The 23,593-nt window shown below is 40.6% G+C and overlaps 1 protein-coding gene across 2 annotated transcripts in view; it reads left to right on the top strand.

The window, feature by feature from the left end:
- Nucleotides 1-23,593, top strand: part of PHEX (phosphate regulating endopeptidase X-linked) — a 1,520,886-nt gene that overhangs the window by 553,722 nt on the left and 943,571 nt on the right. For both annotated transcript variants that reach the window (XM_069639233.1, XM_069639232.1), the window contains exon 6: nt 2,818-2,883. In XM_069639233.1, coding sequence (XP_069495334.1) covers nt 2,818-2,883 — 66 coding nt within the window. The remainder of the gene's footprint in view (nt 1-2,817; nt 2,884-23,593) is intronic.

The following is a 23,593-nucleotide window of genomic DNA, read 5'->3' as shown; positions in this document are numbered from 1 at the left end:
TGCAATATAACAAAGATTTTCTCTAGTTTTAGACATTGTAAATCAGGTGAAAGTCAGCAACAACAAATCTGATAATGCCTACAAGCGTCTCCTTATTCAATACAGTGCAAGTCTTTGCCAACCTGACACACACATCTGACACACGTGCCACATCCACCATCTTGCACGTTTGAACCAAAGCGGGATGACCTGTGATAGTTCTCTTCTCTACTATCAGCTCATCCTTGAGTCACAAAGGGATACACCTACTTCATGAACCACGACTGCCCAAGTATGGTTCACTAACACCAGGTAGATGAGGAAACACTCATCACACCAGGTTCACCCTGTGTGTTTTTTAAAGCGCGTTCACATTCCCCTTGAGCATGTTGTCCTCTCTTCCAGAGTATTGCACATACACATCCTGATTGCAGGCTCTATTGAGCATGAACCAAGGCCTGCTCTCTATAGTCCTGTCTGCCAGCAAAGCCATTGATGAAGAATGAGCTGGGTGCATACCACTCCTCCATATTCATTAAGATACAAGCATCACAGAAACACATGCCCTACATGGATTGGTGTGATTACAACGGAAGAAATAACATTGAGGATGAAAACCTCGAGTTTCTTTTTCTTTTCGGCCATTTCAACGCAACCATATGCGTGGAGTCCACCGCAACCACCCATACGGCAACCACATTAACTATAACCCTAGCCGATCCCCGACATATATTTGCATTGAAGTTCAGCCAAACAAACTCGATGTTTTCGTCCTCGATGTTTTCTGCCACGCAGTATTCAACCTACCCCGTCCTACACAGCCTGCCAACTCAAATTAGGCAAGCCATTTAGGTGAACAAGGCAGTTAGATATTGTCGAATATCTGCACAAATATACACATAGCCTAAACACACATAGATATTAATGCATCAGTCATATGGTCTCTAATGTTGGCTAGAGCAATGCTTTGAGCTATGGCAGCACCTTATTCATTTATGTATGCTAAATGTTATAAAGTGCTGCTTACCCAGAAGCCTCAGAGTGCTATGAGTTATGGATTGTGGAGATGTCTGCCTCTCAATGTTACTAAACCTCTTGCCGTAGTGCAACACAATAATTTTTGATATCCTAAGAGTTGCATGGGTATCGGAAGCTGGGTCTTGCGCTCCTTCACCTCTTGGCTGAAGCACTCTAACAGTAGAGGCTGCACAGATACTGTCTAAGAGCTCTCATCCAAAAGAAAAAAAGAAATTGTCTACAAGGCAATCACTCCGAAAAAAGCTAAAGCAGTTTCGCCGTCGTCAGCCTTAATAGCATGGGGCATCTTGCTGCATTTATTTTCTGTCAATGTATCAATAACTGTATCCGAATCGGAAATGCACTGTTCAATTACGCACATATCTGGTTTATAGTGAAAGGTTTGAATACAAAGGGATCGAATGCAATACTTTCGAATCAAAAGGATCTAAAAAAAAAATTTGAATGCATTTTTCTTTTTTTTGGGGGGGTGGTCCCCGACAAAACCCCCGTTTTTTGGGGAAAAACGAGTATTTTTTCCTATATGAAGGCAAAAAAAAAACATTTAAAAAAAGGCATTCAAAATTTATTTTTCGGTCATTTAGATTCGAAACTATTGCAGTTCTAAACAATGTATTTGACCCTTTGACTGGACACCAAATATCTACAGATAATGGCCAGTCTTCTCTCCTCGCTGATAAACTATCTAATTGTTCCCTGATGATGCCACCCTAGCCTCATCGTTAACCTGAGTTAACTTTGGGCCCCTCTTGGTAAATATATTTCATGTTATGGTAATGCAGTTAAAACATCTCACCATAGGGTAATCTGCAACATTTGGAATGGGTGAGGCCACTACTATCATAAAGCCTACTTTTCAATATTGCAAACCAGCTACCATCATAGGCCACATACTATTTTATAACCTTTACGGGCCATTTCACCTATTTGGGCTCTATGTTATAAAATTCCAGAAATAAAATACCAAACTTAAAATTAAATGGTAACAATAATAATGAAAAGGTAAAATTAACACATTTTACAATGAAAATAATGTCAACAGTAAAAACAAAGACATTTAACATGTACTAACTAAATGTTTTATTTTACATGTTGTCTTAAAAAAGCATATTCTGTTCAAATATATGTATTTAGTTTAAAAAATGTGTACTTGATTTCTTTTTGATGTGGAAGTACCAAGGGAATCCCCATATTACCACCTTGCTAAATCCATCATTCCCTTATTTGCACTTACCATTTTACAGCTTTGAAGTTACACTTTACAGATGGGGCAATACACCCAAGCCCCCAAGCACCATTTCAATACCCCAAAAATGAACAGAACCATGTCAATCCCAGCCGGGAGTGTTTTCTTTTTTGTTTTGATCTATTTGTAATTTTGTTCTTTAAAAATCAAAGTTGGAATATTTCTACTTTCCTCAATTGTAACTTATTTTAAAGTTATTTTTAAATGTTCATATTGATCATTTTTAAAGGATATTTTTGCAGTGTACCTATGTTATAATATCCTTGGAATATAATTCCTGTGTGCTCACATTTCATCTCATTTAACGCATTGTTGCGCCATTTGAAAATATTGTGATGTAATCATTATGTAACATGTTGTGTGTTTGGCTCTGGTGTCTGGGTTTGGCCTGGGCTATGCCCAATACATTTTAATGTACAATACAAATGTGCTGTGTTGATGTGTAGTTTACAGTGCAGAGAATATGCACATTTTTAAAAGATCAAAAAGAAATACAGCTGTCGCATTAACATATCATTTTTTGTAAAAGGGCTGTTGTTTTTTTGTCTTTACAGTTAGACCAAGCCTCCCTATCACTCTCTCATGTGGATTATATTGATAACACAACAGAGGCAAAATCTGTAAGTATTTATCTACTCCTCCTGGTCACTTCTTGCTGTAGGACATTCTTAATTCCAAAATACTGCTCTTAATGAGAGCTAATGATTTTCTTCGGTTTTTTCTCTTTGAATTCTTTTTGTATTCTTACTGATCGTCCTTGTCCTGTTGTTGACGTCTTCATTTTCTCAATGGAAAACTATGACATCAGAAATACCACAAAAGGCAGGCAATTCTTGTAGAGATTCAGCAAAGTCCATCCATCATGGCATACACAATACATTCCCTATTCGCAAGGTTTTCTGGTGACATGGAGATTACTGTGGCTAAGGCAACATGCGCCTGTGCCAACTTGCAACCTGCGAGGGCACGATGACAGACCAATATTTCCATGTGACCCGTGAGTTGTTTGGACCTTTCACATCCTGATTGAGCACATCTTGGAAGGGAACTTGCACATGGGGAGGCAGACCTTGGAAAAAGTGAAGTTATACAAATTGAGCATCAAGTGGTGTCAAACAATGGTGGAAGGACTACACTTACGTTTAAAAGGGTGGAAATAGTGCCTGCCCCTTTTCCTGAGGCACACTAGGTTGCAACAGGGGCACATTATGGCCTGGAAGATAAGGAGAATGTGCAACATTTTTGTTCATCACTATGCTTGTTTCAGCTTTCATGGGGTAGTTCTGATGTACATTGATGTCATGGCCACTCCTACAGTAACTCCCATTCTGAACATGGAAATTGCCAGTATTTGTTGGGGAATCCCCTTCTTGGCCATTCAGTCACAGGTGCATGTGAGCAGACTACCCGGTGGTGGGGGTGGGAGGTACAATCTGCCTACATTTGCTTCCTGTCACACTTTGTGAATCAGCAAATGTTGTACACACAAAAACTACAATGTGCATCTGTGCAAATCTGTTTGCACTGACAAAATGATGTGACTCATTCTTAAAGAATCCCTGTTACTTACTTATCAACTGATCCTTAATGATAAAGAACCAATTATTCTTCAGCAAAAAAGTGTCCCACGTGTACATTTACATCCAATTAAATTTGTGGAATGGCTTCAGGCATAATATTAATACTGTTCATTCGGCACATTTTACTTCCACATCAGCATGTATACAGATCTTTTCCATTGATCCTTCCACCCCACACTCCACCCCAACACCACTCTGAATCCTAAACTGTGCTGGGGCAGGGCCGTCTAGGCTCCCAGACTGCTTCCCAATAGGACTGCTCATGACAAGGAAAAACATGTTATGAAACAATTATGTATAGATCTGCTGCAGAAGCAATAACCTGGAACATCAATTCACCAAAATGCCAGGGGTAGCGGACATTATATCACTCATTTGACAACACCACAGGATGTGATATCACACAACCTTTGACCCTGTTCACATAACAGGAAACAGAACTACAGATACTAAAAAAATAATAGAATTAAGATGATAAATTAACAGACAGCTAAGTCCAAAGTGTGGTACTTAAAATGCCAGAAGTACACCAATTAGTAGAAACAGCTTATGCCACGCGCAGTGTCTTCATCAGACTGTACAGCCTGTTAGTGCCATCCTATGACAAACATTTGGTATAAACATCATATGCTAAATAAAGCCCCATGGTGATGTCATAATACACTGAGTGTAGTCTCTTAAATGCAGGTACTGCCAATGACCACCATTTATAGCGCCACAAGCCACGTATAGTCATAATATTCAAAGGGCAACCTCATATGTCCTGGGGATGCCAACATATGGCAAGTGCAGTCTTAATGACATAGTGATGCCATGCATTGGCAGTTAACGCTTTATATGCTGGGTATAGGCACCATATTCAAGGGAAAGCCACACATGTCTAGGTGGTGCTAATATTTGCTATGGATAGCCTCAAGTCTACAGTCTTCATATGTAAGGGATGGCCTTGCATATCCAGGTGGCCATATCATGACCTCACTGCCCCTGCCACAACTCTTACCTCAAAAGGCCTCTGAAGTGCCCTATATGTGCTGCCGAGCAAAGCACCTAGCAAATGGGGGAATTATGGCACCTCTTGCAACATTGATGGCAACAACAGTGCAAGTTCAAAGTACCGATCACACATCAAGTACAACATGGAAGTTTAAAGACACCACTATATGTTATTAGATTAAAATGAAGAGCTATGCAAGTTGTCCTTTTCATGCAAATATTATGGTGTCGCCGTTGCACTGCATGCCATATACACTGATTTAAATGTATTATGTGAAGGGGCGTTGCAGATTTTCCCTTATGGATTACAGACTCCAAAATGTGGAATTTTCTTTGTGCATATAATTTGAGAAATTATAATTCAGTACCATTTCCCTTTGCATTTTGGGAACTGTTGTTTTTCCCATTACAAATCAAGCACAACAAGTCCCAGAATGCAAAGCCTGGGTAAGTAATTCCGGAAAGACCTGGGGCAATAAGACAGTAGCAAATATTTACTTGTAAAAAAATATACATGCACTCAGTCAGACCCCATTATTGAAATATATTTCCCAACATATGGTATTGATGTTGCAAATATAAGCCGACAATACGTTTAAATGCAACTTGTGAAGCTCTGTGAAAATATTTTTTTTCAAAACATTAGGAAACCTATACTGCCACTGAATAAATGGGAATGCACATTATGGTATGTGCAAATGCTATTATTGTGCCTTTCAAAGGTCATTCATAAATGAGATTGCATGCCCATTTATTTTTGTTTAATGCTTCCTTCAGTACGATATGATGTATTACTTAGTTATTTATAACGCGCTTAATACCCAGAGGTTTCTAAGCGCAGACCCGTGGTTCGAACCTGTAGTGCTCTATGTTTTGTTACTTCCAAACCTAGCACATTGCCCCTGAGCAATGAGCCAAACAACACATAAACGAAAGCAAAAATGTTTCAAGAAGTAAATGAACCCAGGCCGCACCCACATTAACAGTGCACAGCACAGCAGCTTTACTTTGTGGCTGCACTTCTGTTCTGCTGACATTTCCATACAATGAACAGAGTAAACAGGACTCATAGGCCCTAGTTTGCCTTCTCTCCTTGACACCTCCCTTCTGACCTCTATTTGAACTAGGGGGTCACAAGAACTAAGCCAGGGGTCGCAAAGAGGGAGCCTGGGGTCAGAACGGCCACACCTGGCTACCCTCAAATGACGCATATGGCGTTACCTAGCTGCAGCATATGCTAGCGAGGTGATAAACAATACACTCACTCGATTTCATGCCATCAGAAAAGACTGTGGGAGGTAGGGCTGGACTAAGAAGCGGCAATGTGACCTTGCACTGCCACTGAGGCGACATGCTCAATTGGATCAATACATAGCGTAGATAACAGCTTGGTTGCTGAAAAGGAAGCAACAGGCACAACAATGGCAAACAAATTCCTCAAAACTTGTTTTCAAAAGGCTGAACACACTATTTTTAGCAACGATAATGAGAAACAAGTAGCCAAGGACAAAGCGGCTCAAATAAAGATTGAGTGGATTGCAGTGTCCACACTTCCCCGATAAAGCAACAGGCATTTAAAGCACATACATAGTATTTACATTAGCGTCAGTACAATAGTCTGTTATTTAAGGTTGGAATTATGATACAATGATGATAATATTGGAAAAAAGAAGGTTCAGCACTGAAAACTTTCAATCAACATAAAATCAAATATGTTTACTTTAGATTAATGATCAATTATAAAATACAGTAATTTACTTAACAACATTACATACAATATGCTTAATGTGGGCTTGACTCTAGAAAAAGATAAAATACAAATAAAAAGGTCAGAATTCCATTAGTTACTTAGATGTAAATGACATGAGACGGACCATGGTCCTCATCATACCAAGTGAATAAAGCTCTCACACTGTGTACACAACTAAGCAACTGACAACAACTGACACACTTGGGTAAACGTTTTCCACTGCTTCAATTGCAAGGATGTCAACTACACCACAATGAAACTATGTTTCAAATCATGCTGCCCTATGAGACAGCACCATTAGTCTCATCTGGATGTGGGCATTTCTTTTCATGTTTGCACGCCCGGTATGCTTTCCTTTATTGCTTTCACATCAATGCCAACTCATAGGGATGGCTATGAGATTGTGATGTGAGTTCTGTAGCTTGTTAACCAAAATAGACTATTCTAAGTATTTTACGGCAGCATGAGCATGGAACCTATTGGGGCCTCAACATGAATACAGTGACCAGGGTTATATACATACAAAGAAGATTGACAATATCTACTAACTGATGTTACATTCACACCAATATTTGGACTTTATGAGCACTGTACAATGAACACAGAGAGGAAATCCTAAATAGCTGCACAAACCAAAGGCATGGAGAACAGATAACAAGCAACTGGTCTACACTGATTGAAATACTTCATTTTCAAGCGTGGGAGCATAATTCTTGATCTCAGGACCTTCAAAAATGCACAGAATAGAGGATCATGCACTGTTGATTTGACTGTCCGTCTGTGTGGTGCCAACACATCTCCCACACATGGGCTCTTTCCATTTCTCTCATTACTATACTATATTACCACATATTTCCTGTATGAAGGGCACATTTTCCTGAAAGTTCAAATATAATATCTAGGTGAACAAACCAAATAATTAGTATGTGTAAAAATTGTAAGAAGAGAGCTGAAGTGAATAACAACACTTTTTAACCTTAGGCATGACAGGAAGAATAGTTACATTAATTTATAACGAAGGAGGATTATCAATAGGTTGTTTATTATTAGCAGTTGTTTTGATTAAGCTAAGCACATTTTGGAGTTGATGATACTCAACCAATGGTCATCCATCCATAATTGAATGTGTGTTAAGAGGGAAGAAAACCCAGCATTGTAATGAGAATCATTATTAGTTAGTTTGAAATACAGCAGAGAATTGGACACCATCCAATATGCACGTCCTATAGCAGGCCCTGTAGTGGTGTTCATACAGATATTAAAAAGCAAAGTTTCCCTCCAGGGTAGTAAGAGCCTTGAGGCATCATGTACATAACTTGAGTATATGCTGTTTCAAGTCCATGTAAATGTAAACTGATATAAATATGATGATTGGAAAGGAGGGAGCTAACAAATGGAGTGTTTAATTTAACACCTTGACTACCAAACCCACCTAAAATAGTTTGGGGTGTCGAATTCTGCAGATAAATTCAACATCATCAGCAAAGTGTCTTGGTGAACATCCATCTGCTAAAGTAGGTTTCATGGATATTAACCAGGACTCTGTTGGTAACCTTTCCAGAGTGTAAATATAACTGTGTGTCTCCACAGCAGTTATATTTTTTCCCACATAATCATGAAGCTGTTGTACACCAACCTTCTCTGAGATTTCTCTTAAAAAGGAGAATTTACTAGTGGTCTATGGTCTGCTGGATCGTCTAGGTTTAGGGAGCGTTTCTTCAGCAATGGAGGGATCAAAATAAATAAACATGCTTCTGGGATTAGACCTTGTTCTAGAGAGTCATTCATTAAATTGGCATATCTGGTGTCAAATGACAAAGGGTGCCACTAGGGAATTAACAAATAAATTAAACAAGACTGAAGGCAGTAACCAAAACTTGTAGCTACCAGGTCTAAAAGAAAATAGTTGATTTAATTGACCCAGAGGAACAAAATGTGCCTAAGCTCAATAATATGTGTATACTTGTATACCTAGCTCAAATAGGGCAGGCAGTACATCTACCTCAGCCAACCTAAAAGAAGAGTGATCAAAGAAGGAAATATATTGGGCATCTTTTTCCATGGACATATTTCAAGATTGTTAAATATAGATTCAACACCACTCATTCTCTGCACCCTATGAGCTAGAAGGTGTGTACTACCTCTCTGTAATTATACTTATAGCTGTTCCCCTTCGAGGATGTTTGGACAGTGATACAGGCTAGGATGCTTTGAATGACTGTTAGGGCCTTGACTTCATGCACCCTTCACTAACCTATACACCTTCCTAATTTGCAACTGATACTATGCACATCAGCTAAGCCACTCACATACAGTAATGAAACACCCTCCAAATACATATTCAAATCATAAGGACTATACATCTCTCAGACCAACCAAAGTCCCAGCCGGTACATCCTCACACTATGAGCACACAAGGCACACAAGGCTCTTCTCTGCACACCCATGACTTACGCGCCACCAACACCTAGAAACATACCTGCATGCAGAGCCTAGTGCTTGTGATCTACACGCATCAACACAGTAGGACATTTTCCCTCTCTCCCTACCAACCAAGCCCACCCAATGTTCTTACAGGTCCCATTGCTCCAAGTTACCATGTAACTGGCATGTAACTGACAGCAGTGCATCGTATGAACATCTTTAATATAACATAAAATATTGTTATGACTTTGGGTGAACCCATCACGTTTGTGAGAGGCTGAAGCACATGAACCTAATCTCCACAAACCTTTTATGGGCCAATGATGGTTTCAGTGCTGACCATCTCACAGGCGTCTTGTTAAGATGCAGCCGTTTACAGACCACATCCGAAACCAGCCATGCCCCCTTCAAGGACATGTTTACTGAGAGGATAATCAAGTAATGATCCCTACAATGAAGAAGGATGACTTCGAAAGCTTGAACATATTCACAAAAAGGTAACGGGAATTATAATATAATTCATCATGCTAGGAGTCCTCCAATTATGAAGAGTAATACAGAGCCATGGATCTGGACTAATAAAACAATCCAACTGCGTCATACCACACATTGCATCTCCCAGGTCTCTACTTACATATAATCTGGTACCTGGTTGTCATACGTGACACGTACATCTACGAGAATTTCACCCAAAACCTCAATCCACGTGATGTGTCTCATTTCCTGTTTGCTAATGTGGGAAGATGGGGGGGGGGAATTAAGCCCTGCAGACCTAGCGTGTCATTAGCCCAGGTTTCCACCAACATCATAATGTCGTATTTGTCTACTCCATGTCTAACATCCCTTTCCCTTGGTCCGTCCCATTTCAGCCTATGAACAATAAGTGAGGTGAGCCATGGGCGCTACAATTGGCCAGAGCATAATCAGATTTTAATGAGGCACATTTCGCTTTCCATTCTAGTTGTTAATGTGCCTAGATTTTCTCTCAGAATTGTTTCATTTTGTCTAATTTAGTGACCAAGTATCCATTTTCTTATTGACTGCCATAAGTACATTTTTCAACAGCTGTGAATGCATGATTACCTCATTAGTATTCAAGCATACCTTGTCAGGAGAAATACATTCTGCTCACATCATGTTGTGCTCTAGGAGTGCTCACCCTCTTTTATTCAGATTATTACTTTACTGTCTCTGCATTTTTAAAATGTATTTTTATTTATTTTATTGGTTAAGAAAAGAAACCCTATGCAAAGAAATTCACAAATAGGTTATGAACATTAAGATACTTTCCACAAAGCACGTTTTAAAAAAATACTGTATATAAACATTAAGATACTTTATCACAAGGCACGTATTCTAAAAAGGTAACCACCCTCAAATGGGTTAACGGCGCTGCAGCCTTTTACGGCACCATTAACCCATTAGCGTCAGGGTCGTAATGAGGCCCAATGTATACAAATATGCTTCAGAGTCTATACAGCCAAGTGGCAAAGTCTACAGTTGTTATCTATACTTAGGCTCCTAACATGTAGTATCTCACGAGGATGAAGTAGACTTAGCTTCAGTCTCAGGACAGTTCTCATTAATCTCCCATCAGGGCACTGTGCTATGTGTGGCGGCACTGTACCAAGTCGTTTATTTTCTTGCTCAAAATCCACAAACAGTGTATAAGTGCCACTTTTATCACATCACAAGTTTGGATCCAGTCAGTGGATTTTCATTTTAACATCTTATAGATGTGCGATAAGTAATTGCTCACTCATATGACCATTCATTAAGATGTAACTACATAAATTTACTTTTAAATCTAAAAAGACATCTCAGATTCCTCATCTGAATTTGTGATTGGAGAACTTGATATAGAGTATATCCAGACCCAATAATAGTTTTTCTTTTCAAAGAAACAGCTTTCCAACTCCCGATTGATTAAATTGAAGTGAGCATTATCTCATATCTAATAAAAACAATTGGGACACTATTGGGGATCTTTAAAGCTTTACACCAATATCTTCCTTCCAATTTTTCATAGTTAAATGCTTCAGAGAATTCGCTAATTTCTAGGCCGTATAAAATTGGCACAGCATTTCACTTATTCCCATTTGACATCTTCCTCATGTGGCTTGGTTTTGGAGGACTGGAAAATGACTCCTCTATACAGCTCATTGAAGTCTGGGATACTTTGTCTGCACTCATATTTTCTCTTTGTAAATTGCTGCTAAAAGAGGAGGACCTGCATGTAGGAACCACAGGGGAAATAATGCAGATTGTTTGATTTGGGCATCTCCACCACCAAGGGGACTACACTCAGATTGTATGATTTCTTTCACTGAAGTTGAGGCTTTTAATGAATTCTCCACCTGCTGCATCCCTACCTCTCTTCTCAGATAAACCTCTTTATATTGGTATCAGGTAATAATATCCCCATATATATGGTCGCCGTAAATAATATCGGCAGGAAAATGTCGTGGCGATATTATTTTGGTGACCATATATATGGGGGCAGGGGCAAAAAAATAAATTAAAAAACTAAATAAATAAAAAAGAAAAAAAAAAGTTTGTAGGTTGCGGGGGTGTCCCCCGCATGTTCCATGCAATAATGTTGCCACAAAAACGGCAATTTTTCGGCGATATTTTTGCATGGCGAGATTTTTGTGGCGACATTATTACATGGAACCTTTATATTACAATTGCAATCTTTTCCATTTTCCACCTTCTCCTTCCCCCCACTCTATTTTCCCTTCCTTATTTGAACCCTTACTGCCTGCTCGAACCAGTAGATCATTAAACCCCACAAATAGCATTCAAAACATGTTAATGAGTAAATGATTGGGGACTTATTGGAAAACCCGCTTCTCACTCAATACCTATCAGAAGGCTGTAATTAGCACCCAAATTTTCAATTCCACTAATATGAGTGAGAACAACAAGTGGAGACTGGTGGGCCAGGGTGGGCAGATAAGCTGATCTGTTAAGTTGAACCCATCCTAACTCTGTAACTGAATTGTCCATCTGGCCACCTGCCTCTTAAACCCATGGCGGGATTAATAGATCTTCATATTACCTTCACCCACTTTGCCAGATGGCCCAATGGTAATTTGGTGTCCCTTCACACTCACACCGTACCTCCTCCTCCTGCAGACATAATTGGACCACGATCACCTATGATTCTAATTTCTTTGCAAGGTATTAGCATAATTGTTCATTTTTTTTTACCCAATGATACATTTGACCTAATTTGGTAAGTACCATTCGAGTGTAGAAAAAAAAAACAATTAGGTTCATAAATACGGAACATGTGAATAGGGGGTTGCGTGGATGTCCCCTGCCACCCATTTTTGGCATGTATTATCCTTTGGGTTTTGGGGGGTGTCCCCCGCTTCCACAATATTGGAGGCGGTGAACCGAAAAACAAAAAAAAGAAGAAAAAGGGCCCCTGCTGCGTCATATCTGACCCACGTTAGAGGGACGGATCCAACGCTGCAGGGCTGAAGTGGACCAGGCGACGGGAATCAGGTAAGTGGGAAAAGGGGATGTGGGGTGGGGGGCTGGCGTGAGTGCATTTCATACTCTGAGAACTGATCGCATGCTGACTGTTTTTTTTCAAACAGTTTGCCGCGATCAGTTCTCAGGCGGTCAAACACACCCAAACCCTTTGCAATGCTTCCGGCAGGTTTATCCTACCCCCTCTTATAGAGCACTCCACAACTTGCAGGAAATGAATGTCAGCTGCAAGGTAGTGTTTCTTGATGCTCAATGAATGGCCCAGAGTTGTCTAAGCTTTTCTAAGCGAACACATATTTGAAATGTGGCCCAAAGTGTCCTCCTCCAAAGCTCACAGTGCTCTATACCCGCACCTGGAAATTAATGGCAGCTGCCAGGAGGTGTGTCTGTATGCTCCAAGTATCCAAGCCACAGTTGCTCTTGGTTGCCTCCTTTTTTCTCCGCTCACATCACTTCACCTGAAGTGATCTCCTTCCAAAGCTTTACATACACTTTCAATGCTCAACATTCAGGCTGGTTTCATCCCTAAGTTTGCTTTATTGCAAATGTAACTACAATTGCTATTCATCAATCTGAATGTATTTATTGTTCATAATGTAAAGACTGGTTTAGACCTTTGAATATCATCTATGACAACCTACTAGGAGGAGAGAGGACTTAAAATGAGCAATCCTCTTGGTCCTTTTACTAGCCTGCTGCCAATGCAAACATTCCCTTTTGAGTTCAGTGGATATAAGTCACAGAAAGTGAAAAGCTAAATATGATGAAGAAATGACGAATTACCCATGCAGATAAATTAAAGAATATAAATAATTTATTTTAAAAGCAGAGCACCCAGGGCAAGGGGAAAGATGGATGAATGGTACTCGAAAATATTCAAACATAGGAGCACTCTTTATTTTGAAATGAAGAATCAAACAAAATGAAGAATCAAAATGTGATTTGGCGAGAAGGTAGTTTGGACACTTGATCAGGAAAATCAAATGATGTTTTAGGCTTAGACTTGCAAGAGAATCCAATAGCTTTTTGTTGGTGCTATCTTAATTATGGGGTATTTTCATCTATTAAAGCTCCTTGACTTTTGGAATCACCCAATAGGCAGGAGCTACCTCTGGCGAATACATTGCTAATACCTTGTGAGCTGCAAATCTAATTTGCACTGAGAAGGCGAGCTACAACTTCCTGGCATTTATATATGAACCATTATGGGGCTTAATTCTCTGATGCATGCATTATCTACACAGAGCTAATGTCATACAAGTATATGTGTATGGCACCAGTTTTCCGGCAGTCAATAGTACTTCTGGTAGTTGTTGGCCTCAAGCTATGAAGCCTCGTCTATGCTACACACAGGGACTAAATAGCGTCCTGCTCCTGCCGATTTTCCAACCCTGGTGTCAGTTATTTGATAAATATGGCTGCTCTCATTGATAAATGACTGTCCATGGACAACTTAGAACAATAAAAGAGGTTGAGGTTTATCAGTAGCACACAAATTGTGAATCCACATGTGTCTCTGCACCAGGAGCAGCAGCCCACGATGGGAGACTTATTTATGTTTCATAAAGCATGCAACTGTCTGCTTTGCCCGCAGTAAATCCAAATTTCTCTATGCACTTCAGGGCTTACTTCCGGCCCTGAGGTATAGCAACTATTTCCTTTTTCCTGTTGAAACTTTTCGAGAGAAACAACAAACCCCAATGCAAGTATCTTTTCAGTCAAGTTCTACTACATTTATGTGAATCTTGAGAGGGACTCAAGCTGTTTCTACCTTGTAATCTGAAAGAAGAGCGTCTGTACCTCGCTTAAGATGTGCTCTTTTCAGGCATTCGGAGTTTACAGAATCTGTAAAGTGGCTCCATTTCAGCATCTTCAGGTTGTTTAGGGAAATCCTGATCAATTACCTCAGTTAAGGAGGGGGAAAGGGAAATACGTAAATCTCGGAGGCAGTGGTGCAGAGAATGGAAGCTGTTTTGGTATAATAATTTATTTATGGATTTTGCAGATTGCTTTTGTCACAGCAAATTACAATATGATCCAATAACTATGACATGGTGAATCAATGAAAATTCATGTCACAATTGAGTTTAAGAAGGCCTGAGTATTCGATTCTTAAGCAGATGACAAAAATTGCTTGATGCTAGCACCACAAACAGAGAGGGGGGCACATTCCAAAGGAAAGGTGCAAAGAGAGCAAAAGAGCACAATGAGGATGTGTAGAGACTAGATGAACAAAGCGGAGGGGGGAGGGGCATGGTGGCTATAGAGGGGTGATAGATTGAAAAAACAATCCAACAAAACAAAATTGTAATCATGCTGTTCAAAAAAGCTAGCAAAGGGGAGCAAATGAGAGTGAGAGATGTGCAGTGGGAACATACATGCCAGAACCCCAGGCAATGCATCCTAACATTATAGTACATGTGGCCTGATCTCATACAAACGTCTCGCTGCTCCTGACACAAAACACCCTGAACTCAGCCAGACTCTGGGCCCAGCGTACTGTCAGTCTTCACAAATAAAAAATAAAAAAACAGCAAAGCTATCTTGCATTGCCCTTTCCCTGACAAGTAACCAAACCCACACAACGCTCTTTCAGATCCATCAAGAGACCCTGCGAATGGAAATGGAGTGTGGAAAAAAATCAGGATATGTAAGCGATATTCAATCAACACTACAACCAAGTCAATGCCTAGTCTGGGATGCTGAGGAAAACCCTTATTAATGTATTTTTATGTCTAGTTCAGTACTCTGGATGACCACCCTTGTATAACACCCCCCTCTTAGAATCCCCCTGACCCCACTGAGCCAAGAAGTAGGTTTGTTTTGCAAATTAAAAGGTTTATTTGAGAATTTAAACAATATATATATATCACACTTTATAATAAATTAATATCTGATAGTACACTTAGACATATGATGTTGATCAACAATGGGTAATCTGGCACTAGCACACTTCTTTACAATCAATGAGGAGTTAGTATAGGATGGATAAAGTAGCAAAATACTTTTATGATTTCAAGGGAAAAGCAATGAGGAATAAAATGCAGTACAGAAATACTTGAGATGATTTTAGCAAAAGATAAGATAATCACTTTTTCTCTGGCAATTCACCCCCCTCCCCTATGCAATGTAAGAAATGGAAGGAGATGGAAATAGGAGCACACAGTTCTCAGGAATGCAATCAAATACAATACGAAATTCAGTTCCCCCCCAGCAAGCTTAGAGGAAACAGGTAGGAGTTTGAAACACAGGCCCAAAATGCTTTTTAAATGTGATGGCAATGGATGGGAAAATGTGCCAACAGATTTTAATTCCCTCTAGAGATTCAGAGTGAGTGGGAGATGCGTGTTGGTATTAGTTCAGGCTCACCTCAGCAATGCTCTATGAGTTATTACCAAGTTGCAACGGATTTTAACAAAAGAAAGAATGGAGCTGCTATTTTGACAAGTGGAGAAATTGAGCTAAAATCGCAAATCGCTGTAAATTTCGCGAGTGCCTAAATCGTGATTGCGGAAGATGTATAGGAGTAGGAAGTCGGTTCTAGGCTTTTTGGAAAGCTTAGATTCTAAGCTTTCAGACGAAAGTTAAATCTCGTTCCTAGCCCAAACGGTTCCAGAGATACGGACAATTAAATAAAGGTCGTTTTTTCGGATTTAAAGTAAACTCAAAATGACAGGTGACAGCTTGCAGCTGCAGAATTGACAGGTGACAGTTGTGCAGCTTTAAAAATGACAGATGACACGATTTCTAGGAGGCAGTTCTACTTAGGTTAAAATAGTTTGGATTAGATTATTTTAACTAAGAGATTGGTTCTGCACAGTTCTGCTAGGTACTCACAATATAAATTTGAACTAGGCCTCGTCACGGATCTGGTCAACACGTCCGGCTGCGGTTCTGTCTGCTCGGCGGGTCAATCAGGCACCGGTTCTGCTCACAGCGATCTGGGTCAGCTCTGCTCTGCTGGTCTAGCCTCTCTGGATTCTGGATGTAACACTGCTTTCTGGATACTGCTACAGGTTCTTGCAAAAATTCTCGGCAAAACTTCAAACAGCTCGCCCGGCTGTTGAATAGTTTGGTTAGTTTTGAGGCCTGCTGAAGAGGATTCAGCTGGTGGATTCAGGCCTCTCTGCTACAAATTCTGGAGTTAATTTCTGCTACAGGTTCTGGAGATTGATGGATTTGAAGTCTGGATCTCTGGATGTGAAGTCGTCGGTCAGCATGCTCCGCAGCAAATGGAATTGAATGTCTCTACCTGTCCCAGCAGTCTCTTTTTATGTGTTTTGGAAAGTGGGTGTGTGCGTTGGTCATAACTAAACCTGCCCCTCTCACTTATCATTGGCCAATTCCTCCTCTCTCCCTTGATTGGGGGAAGGAAATGTAAGTCAGAGTGATGCTGTAGGTTGTATGGTCAGAGGAACCTCCCCTTGTCAGATTGCACACAAATCTATTTCTGACCCAAATACATATTTATCTATGCACCATTTTTCTAATATTATAGGTCCAGTTCACATATTTTCTGTAGCACCAAACCATCCGATCCCTGCCTTTGTACAATGTCGTGTCCACTGATGACAGAATTCTCCACTTTTCATCCAGATAACGACCTCTAAACCTTTCCAGATTTTACACAAATGTGCACCAGGGATATGGCTTACAGATGATAAAGTGTCAGATTTTTAACATGCATACATTTGGAGTGAGACCCTATTTTCCGCTAGCAACCCCCCAGAATACACCAGAGGGTCCTAACGCCTCTTAAAATGTTCACAGAAAAAACACAAAAATAATGATATTACTTATATAATTCTGACAAGTCCGCACTATGAGTTATCTATCTTTTTAAAATTATACTCTGGTCAAAAGGGGGTGTGGCTTCCCACATCACATGGTGGAATAACTGGTTTATCCACTTCCCCCAAGCTCAGCTGGCTTGCAGAGGCACTGCCCCTCCCAGTTTCCCCTAAGAGGAAGCCACTTTACGCCCCCCCAATATAACATTTGCCTGAGTCCAGGACAGGCCTTTGTTCAACTCCCTGTAGTCCCCAGCTGCTCCACCCCTAATCTAATCAGAGAGGTGTTAACTCCTTTTGGCCAGGGGCAGAGTGGCTGAGCATCCAGTTTCAACTCCTGTCGGCGGTAGTTGTCAGGCAGAATTCAGTTTCATTAAGCCAGGTTTCAGCTAAATGTCACTTTTTGTTCCCAGTTTTCTACATTCAAATCAAACTGACAATTTGTACCTATACATTAAATAATTACTTCCTTCAAGTCATTTCAGAATATAGTTTTACATTGTATCCACCTCTTAGCACGTCTTTCCTTGGTCTGGTTTTGTTTCATTTGTTCAGTTTTACACAAAAGTCTGGTGGTTTTAAAACGCCGGCTTTCTGATAGTGGTGAGTACTGGTAATACAACCATTTTTGGGATTAAGAAAATGAATTCCCCACAGTTCTGAATTGCTTTTTGGCAATCAGCATTGCCATTCCCAATGGTTTCAGGCTACTGTGTGTGTAGCCCAATGGTGGTTTTAGGCAGTGCCCTCCTGTGCTCATAGCATAGGCAAAAATGGGTGGCAGCCTATTCTTCATGTTTTCCCTGTGCACTCTCTGGGCAGTTCTGGCCATCATGATGTTTTCCATGCCAGTACTGCACAGTTTTATTGTAGGGCTTGGATGCATGGGTAAAAACATCCCACAGATAACATAACATAACAGAAACTATGAGGGAAATGATTGGAATGCGTTAATTGAAAACACTCTAAATAACATAGCATACACCTTATGCAGAGCACAAACAGAAATCAAAATATATAAAGAATAGGTCTGACAATAACACTTAAAATGATCTACACAATACAAAAACAATCAAAGAAAACATACATTAATAATATGAATATTCAATGATACAATAAACAGTGTCACCCAAATGACAACAACTAGTTTTGAAAAAAGGAAATGGAACATGACAGAAGGGAGGTGAGATAGGGAGAAAGAGAGTGGGAAAGAGTGAGAGTGAGAGAAAGAGGGACAGCTACAAATACATTAATAAGAAGGCTGCATTGCTGCTACAGGGGCAGACTGGGAAACACCTCATCCAGTAGAAGGGAAAGGGGGAAAGGGGAGAATGGTGAGACCATGGCAAACTACGATCAGTGCCTCTTTTAGAGCAGTTACGTTTTGATAAATTCACTACTGAGGGATTCAGCAGTCAAAGGTTGTACAAATATTGATTAACTCACAACAAGAATCTTATGGAAATACCTGTGTTGAATAATATCAGCAGAATCTACGCGGGTTGGGTGAGGCGTATGTTGGGTGGTAAGCAGGCAAACCCAGTGTGAGTACATGTTGAATAGAAACCGAGAGAGACTCCCAAAGAAGGGACCACACAGGTTTCCCTCTAACAAGGAATTTGGATTACAAACACCACCAGTTAAGAAAATAGGCCCAGAAATATTAAGAAATGCAATGCTTTAAACAGTGCCAGATAATGGAAGGGACACACACAGCTCAAAGGCACATCCTTTTCAGAAACTCTGGGTCTCTCAAAGACAGGATGTACTATTGTGTCAGGCATGTGATAACTCTCCATACACACATAACCAGGACTGGAAATAAGCAAAATGTACTCTGGGAGCCCTCCCCAGGGTCAGAGCAGGACTGAGGGGTGGAGCCCAAGCCCAGCTTGGACAGGCCACAATCTCCTCAAGGAACCAAATTAAGAGCAGCTGGGTGTGCCTGCACGAGGGACAGAGGCCTGGCGAATTGCATAAAAGCAAAGAGCAAGTTAGGAACACAAGAGTGACTATATCATTCTATATTTTAAATATGTCTGTGATAGTGACTCAAGCATTAAACCTTATGATCAAGTAATGCAAACTGAGCTCTCTACTTCCATTTATCACAATACAAAGAGATAACAATCTGTAAACCACAAGACATATATTCTTGGCCAGCCTCTGAAAGGGTGTGAGGATTGGGCTAATTCTCCCAGACTTTGCAAATGAATTACTCAGTCTTATGAAGTGCTGCTTACGTGTTCGAGAGGGGGCCATATCTTGGAAATTATCAATACGAGGGTTTGCTCGTTTGGCCTCCGTGGAACTATGCTGGTGGATGTTTTAATCAGGCAACATCTTGTTCGGCGGAATATTCCACCCACCTAAAATCAGGCACTCACAAATGTATGTATTTAATAAAGTTATTTTTATGAACCTGGGACCCCCAATTTAATAAAATGTATTCCCTACAACCTTCCTAACCTTTCAGCTCAAGAAGTACACAGGGTTGTTCAGAAGGTTTTTTTTATTAATAAATTAGTAATAATTAAATACATTTCTATTTAAACAACTGATGCATCTATAAAATTCCAATGTCAATGGTCACTACAACGAAGAATTATCTTTACCCGGATCCTTTATTTATTGAGTATTTGAATGGTCAAAAAACATGAACTTGAAAATATGCTTTTTAAAGCCTGCACACATATGTACATTTGATTTAACCTGATTGCAGATCCACCATGCATTGAAAAGTGTACAAGGGCTTTCAATAAAGTGGTAATTTTTGAGAAAAGCCAAATGAAATCATAATATCCCTTCCTATCTAAGTCTCTCTACGTCTCCTTAATTGAAAATATATATCTACCCCCCTTACCCAATGGATATGTCAGAATTTCGAAGACGGTTCTACAAAACTCAATTGAAACACTGACTACTTGACATTCCTGCATGTACATCGCTTGTAAAGAGAACAATGTCTGTTTAACATGTACATTTGCTAGATTCCCTTCAGTGGTGTCTCTATTTTGCATTAATGTGTGAAAGTGTACATTTGCCATTTGCAATGGGCTACTTAAAAGTGGGAGATTGACAGCAGATTATAACCCTTTCCACTTCGTCTTGCGTCAATCAGCACCAGTTACATAATTCTAAAGGGTGAGGCAACCAGGAAGTGACTTAAATTACATTATTTTTCTAGGTATGTACACAGTAAGATCTTCTTTTGACTCCCCAAATACTTGTTTGAATGGATTGTGTCCTCCCACGTTTCCCCATCTTTAATATCTTAATTTCCAGCTTTAGCTGCTTCAGAAAAGAGTACATAAACCATGTGCAGCGCAGGGTCCATTGGCTTCAGTTCTGTTTTTCCGCAATAGAAATTGCTTCATGATTAACAACGCGCTTCAGTTTTCTTCGAAAACCTGTTGCTATGGCCTTGTCTTCTACTCCAAGTACTCCGAAGACATGCTTCAAGAAGTGTATGCGATGCAGCACCAAGATGACCATCACAGACCTGCTTAAAGTTTGCCTCTGGTGCCTGGCCATCGAACATGTAACCAGCGACTGTCGCTCCTGTCAGTCGATGACTGGTAAGGCCTTAAAAGAGTGCAAGGCTAAATTATTAGTGGGAAGTATTGTTCCAAAATCCCTGTCCACTCCTTCTAAATTTATATCATCCCAGGAGTCGAGAGACTCTTCTCCTCCCAAAAAAATGATTGGTAAAATGATCTTATTCGAGGAGCAGACATTTTTCCTCGTCCTCCAAAAAATCAAACAGAAAACAAAGATCACCGTCTTCTTCCTCATCTTCTTCATCAGAAAGGTTAGTCTGCCTGACCAAATCTTCTTCTAAAGAGGAGTGGGAACTCTTTAGGAGAAAATTAAATAAGACCTTTGATGATCAGGCTCCGACTTCAAGGGACAAAAAGACTGGCCATGCTACGGTCACTAACAAGAATGACACGAAGGCTGAAACCCATGCGCCCTTGTGCCCGGGGAAGCCTAAGACCCCTCGAGAGTCTTCGAGCACTCGAGGAGATGAAAAATCATGGAAGAAATTATTCAGTCGAGGGCAAAGTCCCTCGAAGTAGAAATCTAAAATTAAGTCATAAACACCATCGATGCCACTGACATCAACACCATCAATGCCATCGACACCTTCGATGCCGATACCTAAACCATCAATGCCATTGATTAAACCATTAACGCCGTCTGTTCAACCTTTGGGAAAAAGTAAAGAAAAGTTATTTAAACCTTTACCCAAAAGGGATTTTTTCAATTCACTAACTTCTATTTATGAAGGATATGAAACTTCGGAGGAGACTCCTCCAGGTGGTCTCCAATTGGATCTCATTAATGTCCAGAATGATTCCTGTACACCTGTTTGTTTTGTTTCAGAAGAAACTAGAGTCAAACAACTTTATGACTCATTGCAAACAACCAGTGGAGTTGAAACCTCCCCAGAGCTAGATTTTGGAAAACCAGATCCTGCTGAACATGCAGATGCATATTACAGATCGCTAATGTCCAGGGTAGTAGATTTCCTGGGATGGAGTAGACTAGTTCCTGTATTTGAACAGGACGACCTGACAGACATTCTGGACAAGGAGCCACAGAAGGACCCTATCTTACCTTCCATGTGGCACTGAAGAAGAGAGTTGCAATGAACTGGGAAGCTCCTGAATCCAATCCCGCAATAAATAGAAACTCAACAAAAAAATATAGACCATCATGTAGATATCCTAGCTACCTTTCAAGTCATCCAACCCCAGATAGTCTAGTTGTTCAGGCTATCACTTCTACCTCCAGACAAACAGTGTGTCCATCTATACCGCCTGATAGGGATGACAAAAGGATTGATTATTGGTCAAAGAAAGTATTTTCTGCTAGCAGCATTGCCTTAAAATCTGCTAATTCCACTTGTGCCCTGGCAAAGTTTACACACACCATGTGGAACTGCGTAGTGATGGCGGCTGATCACATCCCAGAGGGTGAGGAAAGAGACAGCTTCTTGAACCTGATAAAGGATGGCAAAGAGGCCACATGCAAGTCTCTTCAATTAGGTCTGGATTCTGCAAACAGTGTCAGCAGGGCCATGGTGGCAAGCACTGTCATACGCAGATTTGCGTGGTTTTGCATGGTTGAGGAAGTGAGGTTTTGCACCGGATATACAATCCAGACTCATCAACATGCCCTTTGACGGCTCTCATCTATTTGGAAATAATGCTGATCAGATCATTGAAAAGCTGCAGACCTCAAAGGCGGCAGCTAAATGTTTAAGTGCCCTAGTTAGGCATCCACAGCATTTTCTCCTCAGCAGATCTTCTTGGGGGGGTAGGTATTTTTGTTACTGTTCCTCAGTTGGAAGAGCGAGAGGACAGGGTAGTCAAAGAGGACAGAGAAGATTCCCTTGTGGTGGACGAGGGAGAAGCGCTAAACCCACCCAAGGAGCAGTTGCTTTACCAACAGCCGTTGCTTCAGCTGCCTCTAATACACTCTGCGGTCTTGTCTCAAAACGCCTTGGTTGCAGGTATACTATGAGGTTATTTGAAAGAATGGCAAGCTATTACTTCAGATGCATGGGCCCTGGAAACAGTAGCCTAAGGTTACCGCCTCCCCTTAATATACAGACCTCAGGATCATTCACTGGGAAACCATTCACTAAAAGGTATGGATCCATTCCTGTTGCAGTACATTTTAACCCTGCTAAGGAAAGGTGCTATAGAACCAGTACCTGTAATGGGAAGGAACAAAGGATGGTACCCTCCCTATTTCCTAATTCCCAAAAAGGATAGAGGACTGAGACCCACTTTGGACTTTAGATACTTGAACAAGTTCCTGAGGAAGGACAAGTTCAAGATGGTCCCACTTTCTCAGATCCTTTTCAACTCCATGATTCAATGGTATCATTGGACCTTCAGGATGCTTACTTTCATGTGCTAATACATCACAAGCACAGGAAGTACCTGAGGTTTGCCCTTGGCGGTTCTCATGATCAGTTTCGAGTTATGCCATTTGGGCTAACTTCCGCCAAAGGGTTTTCACCAAGCTGATGGCGGTGGTGGCAGTGAGTCTCTGGAGAGGGGGGATTCATGTCTATCCCTACCTGGACTGTTGGTTGATTAGAGCACGTTCACCCGAACAAACCCTGGAACATCTCAGCATAACCTGCCACTCTCTCCACAGGCCGGGCTTCTCCCTCAATTACAAGAAGTTCAACATGATTCCATCTCAAAGACTGCAGTTTATCATACTTCCCTGGGAAAAGCCTTACCACCAGAGGGCTCAAGACATTCTGCAGATG

This window comes from Ambystoma mexicanum, chromosome 7q, assembly GCF_040938575.1.
Source record: "Ambystoma mexicanum isolate Mex_15411 chromosome 7q, UKY_AmexF1_1, whole genome shotgun sequence".
In the NCBI taxonomy this organism is placed as follows: Eukaryota; Metazoa; Chordata; class Amphibia; order Caudata; family Ambystomatidae; genus Ambystoma; species Ambystoma mexicanum.
This window is presented reverse-complemented; position numbering and strand designations above follow the sequence as displayed.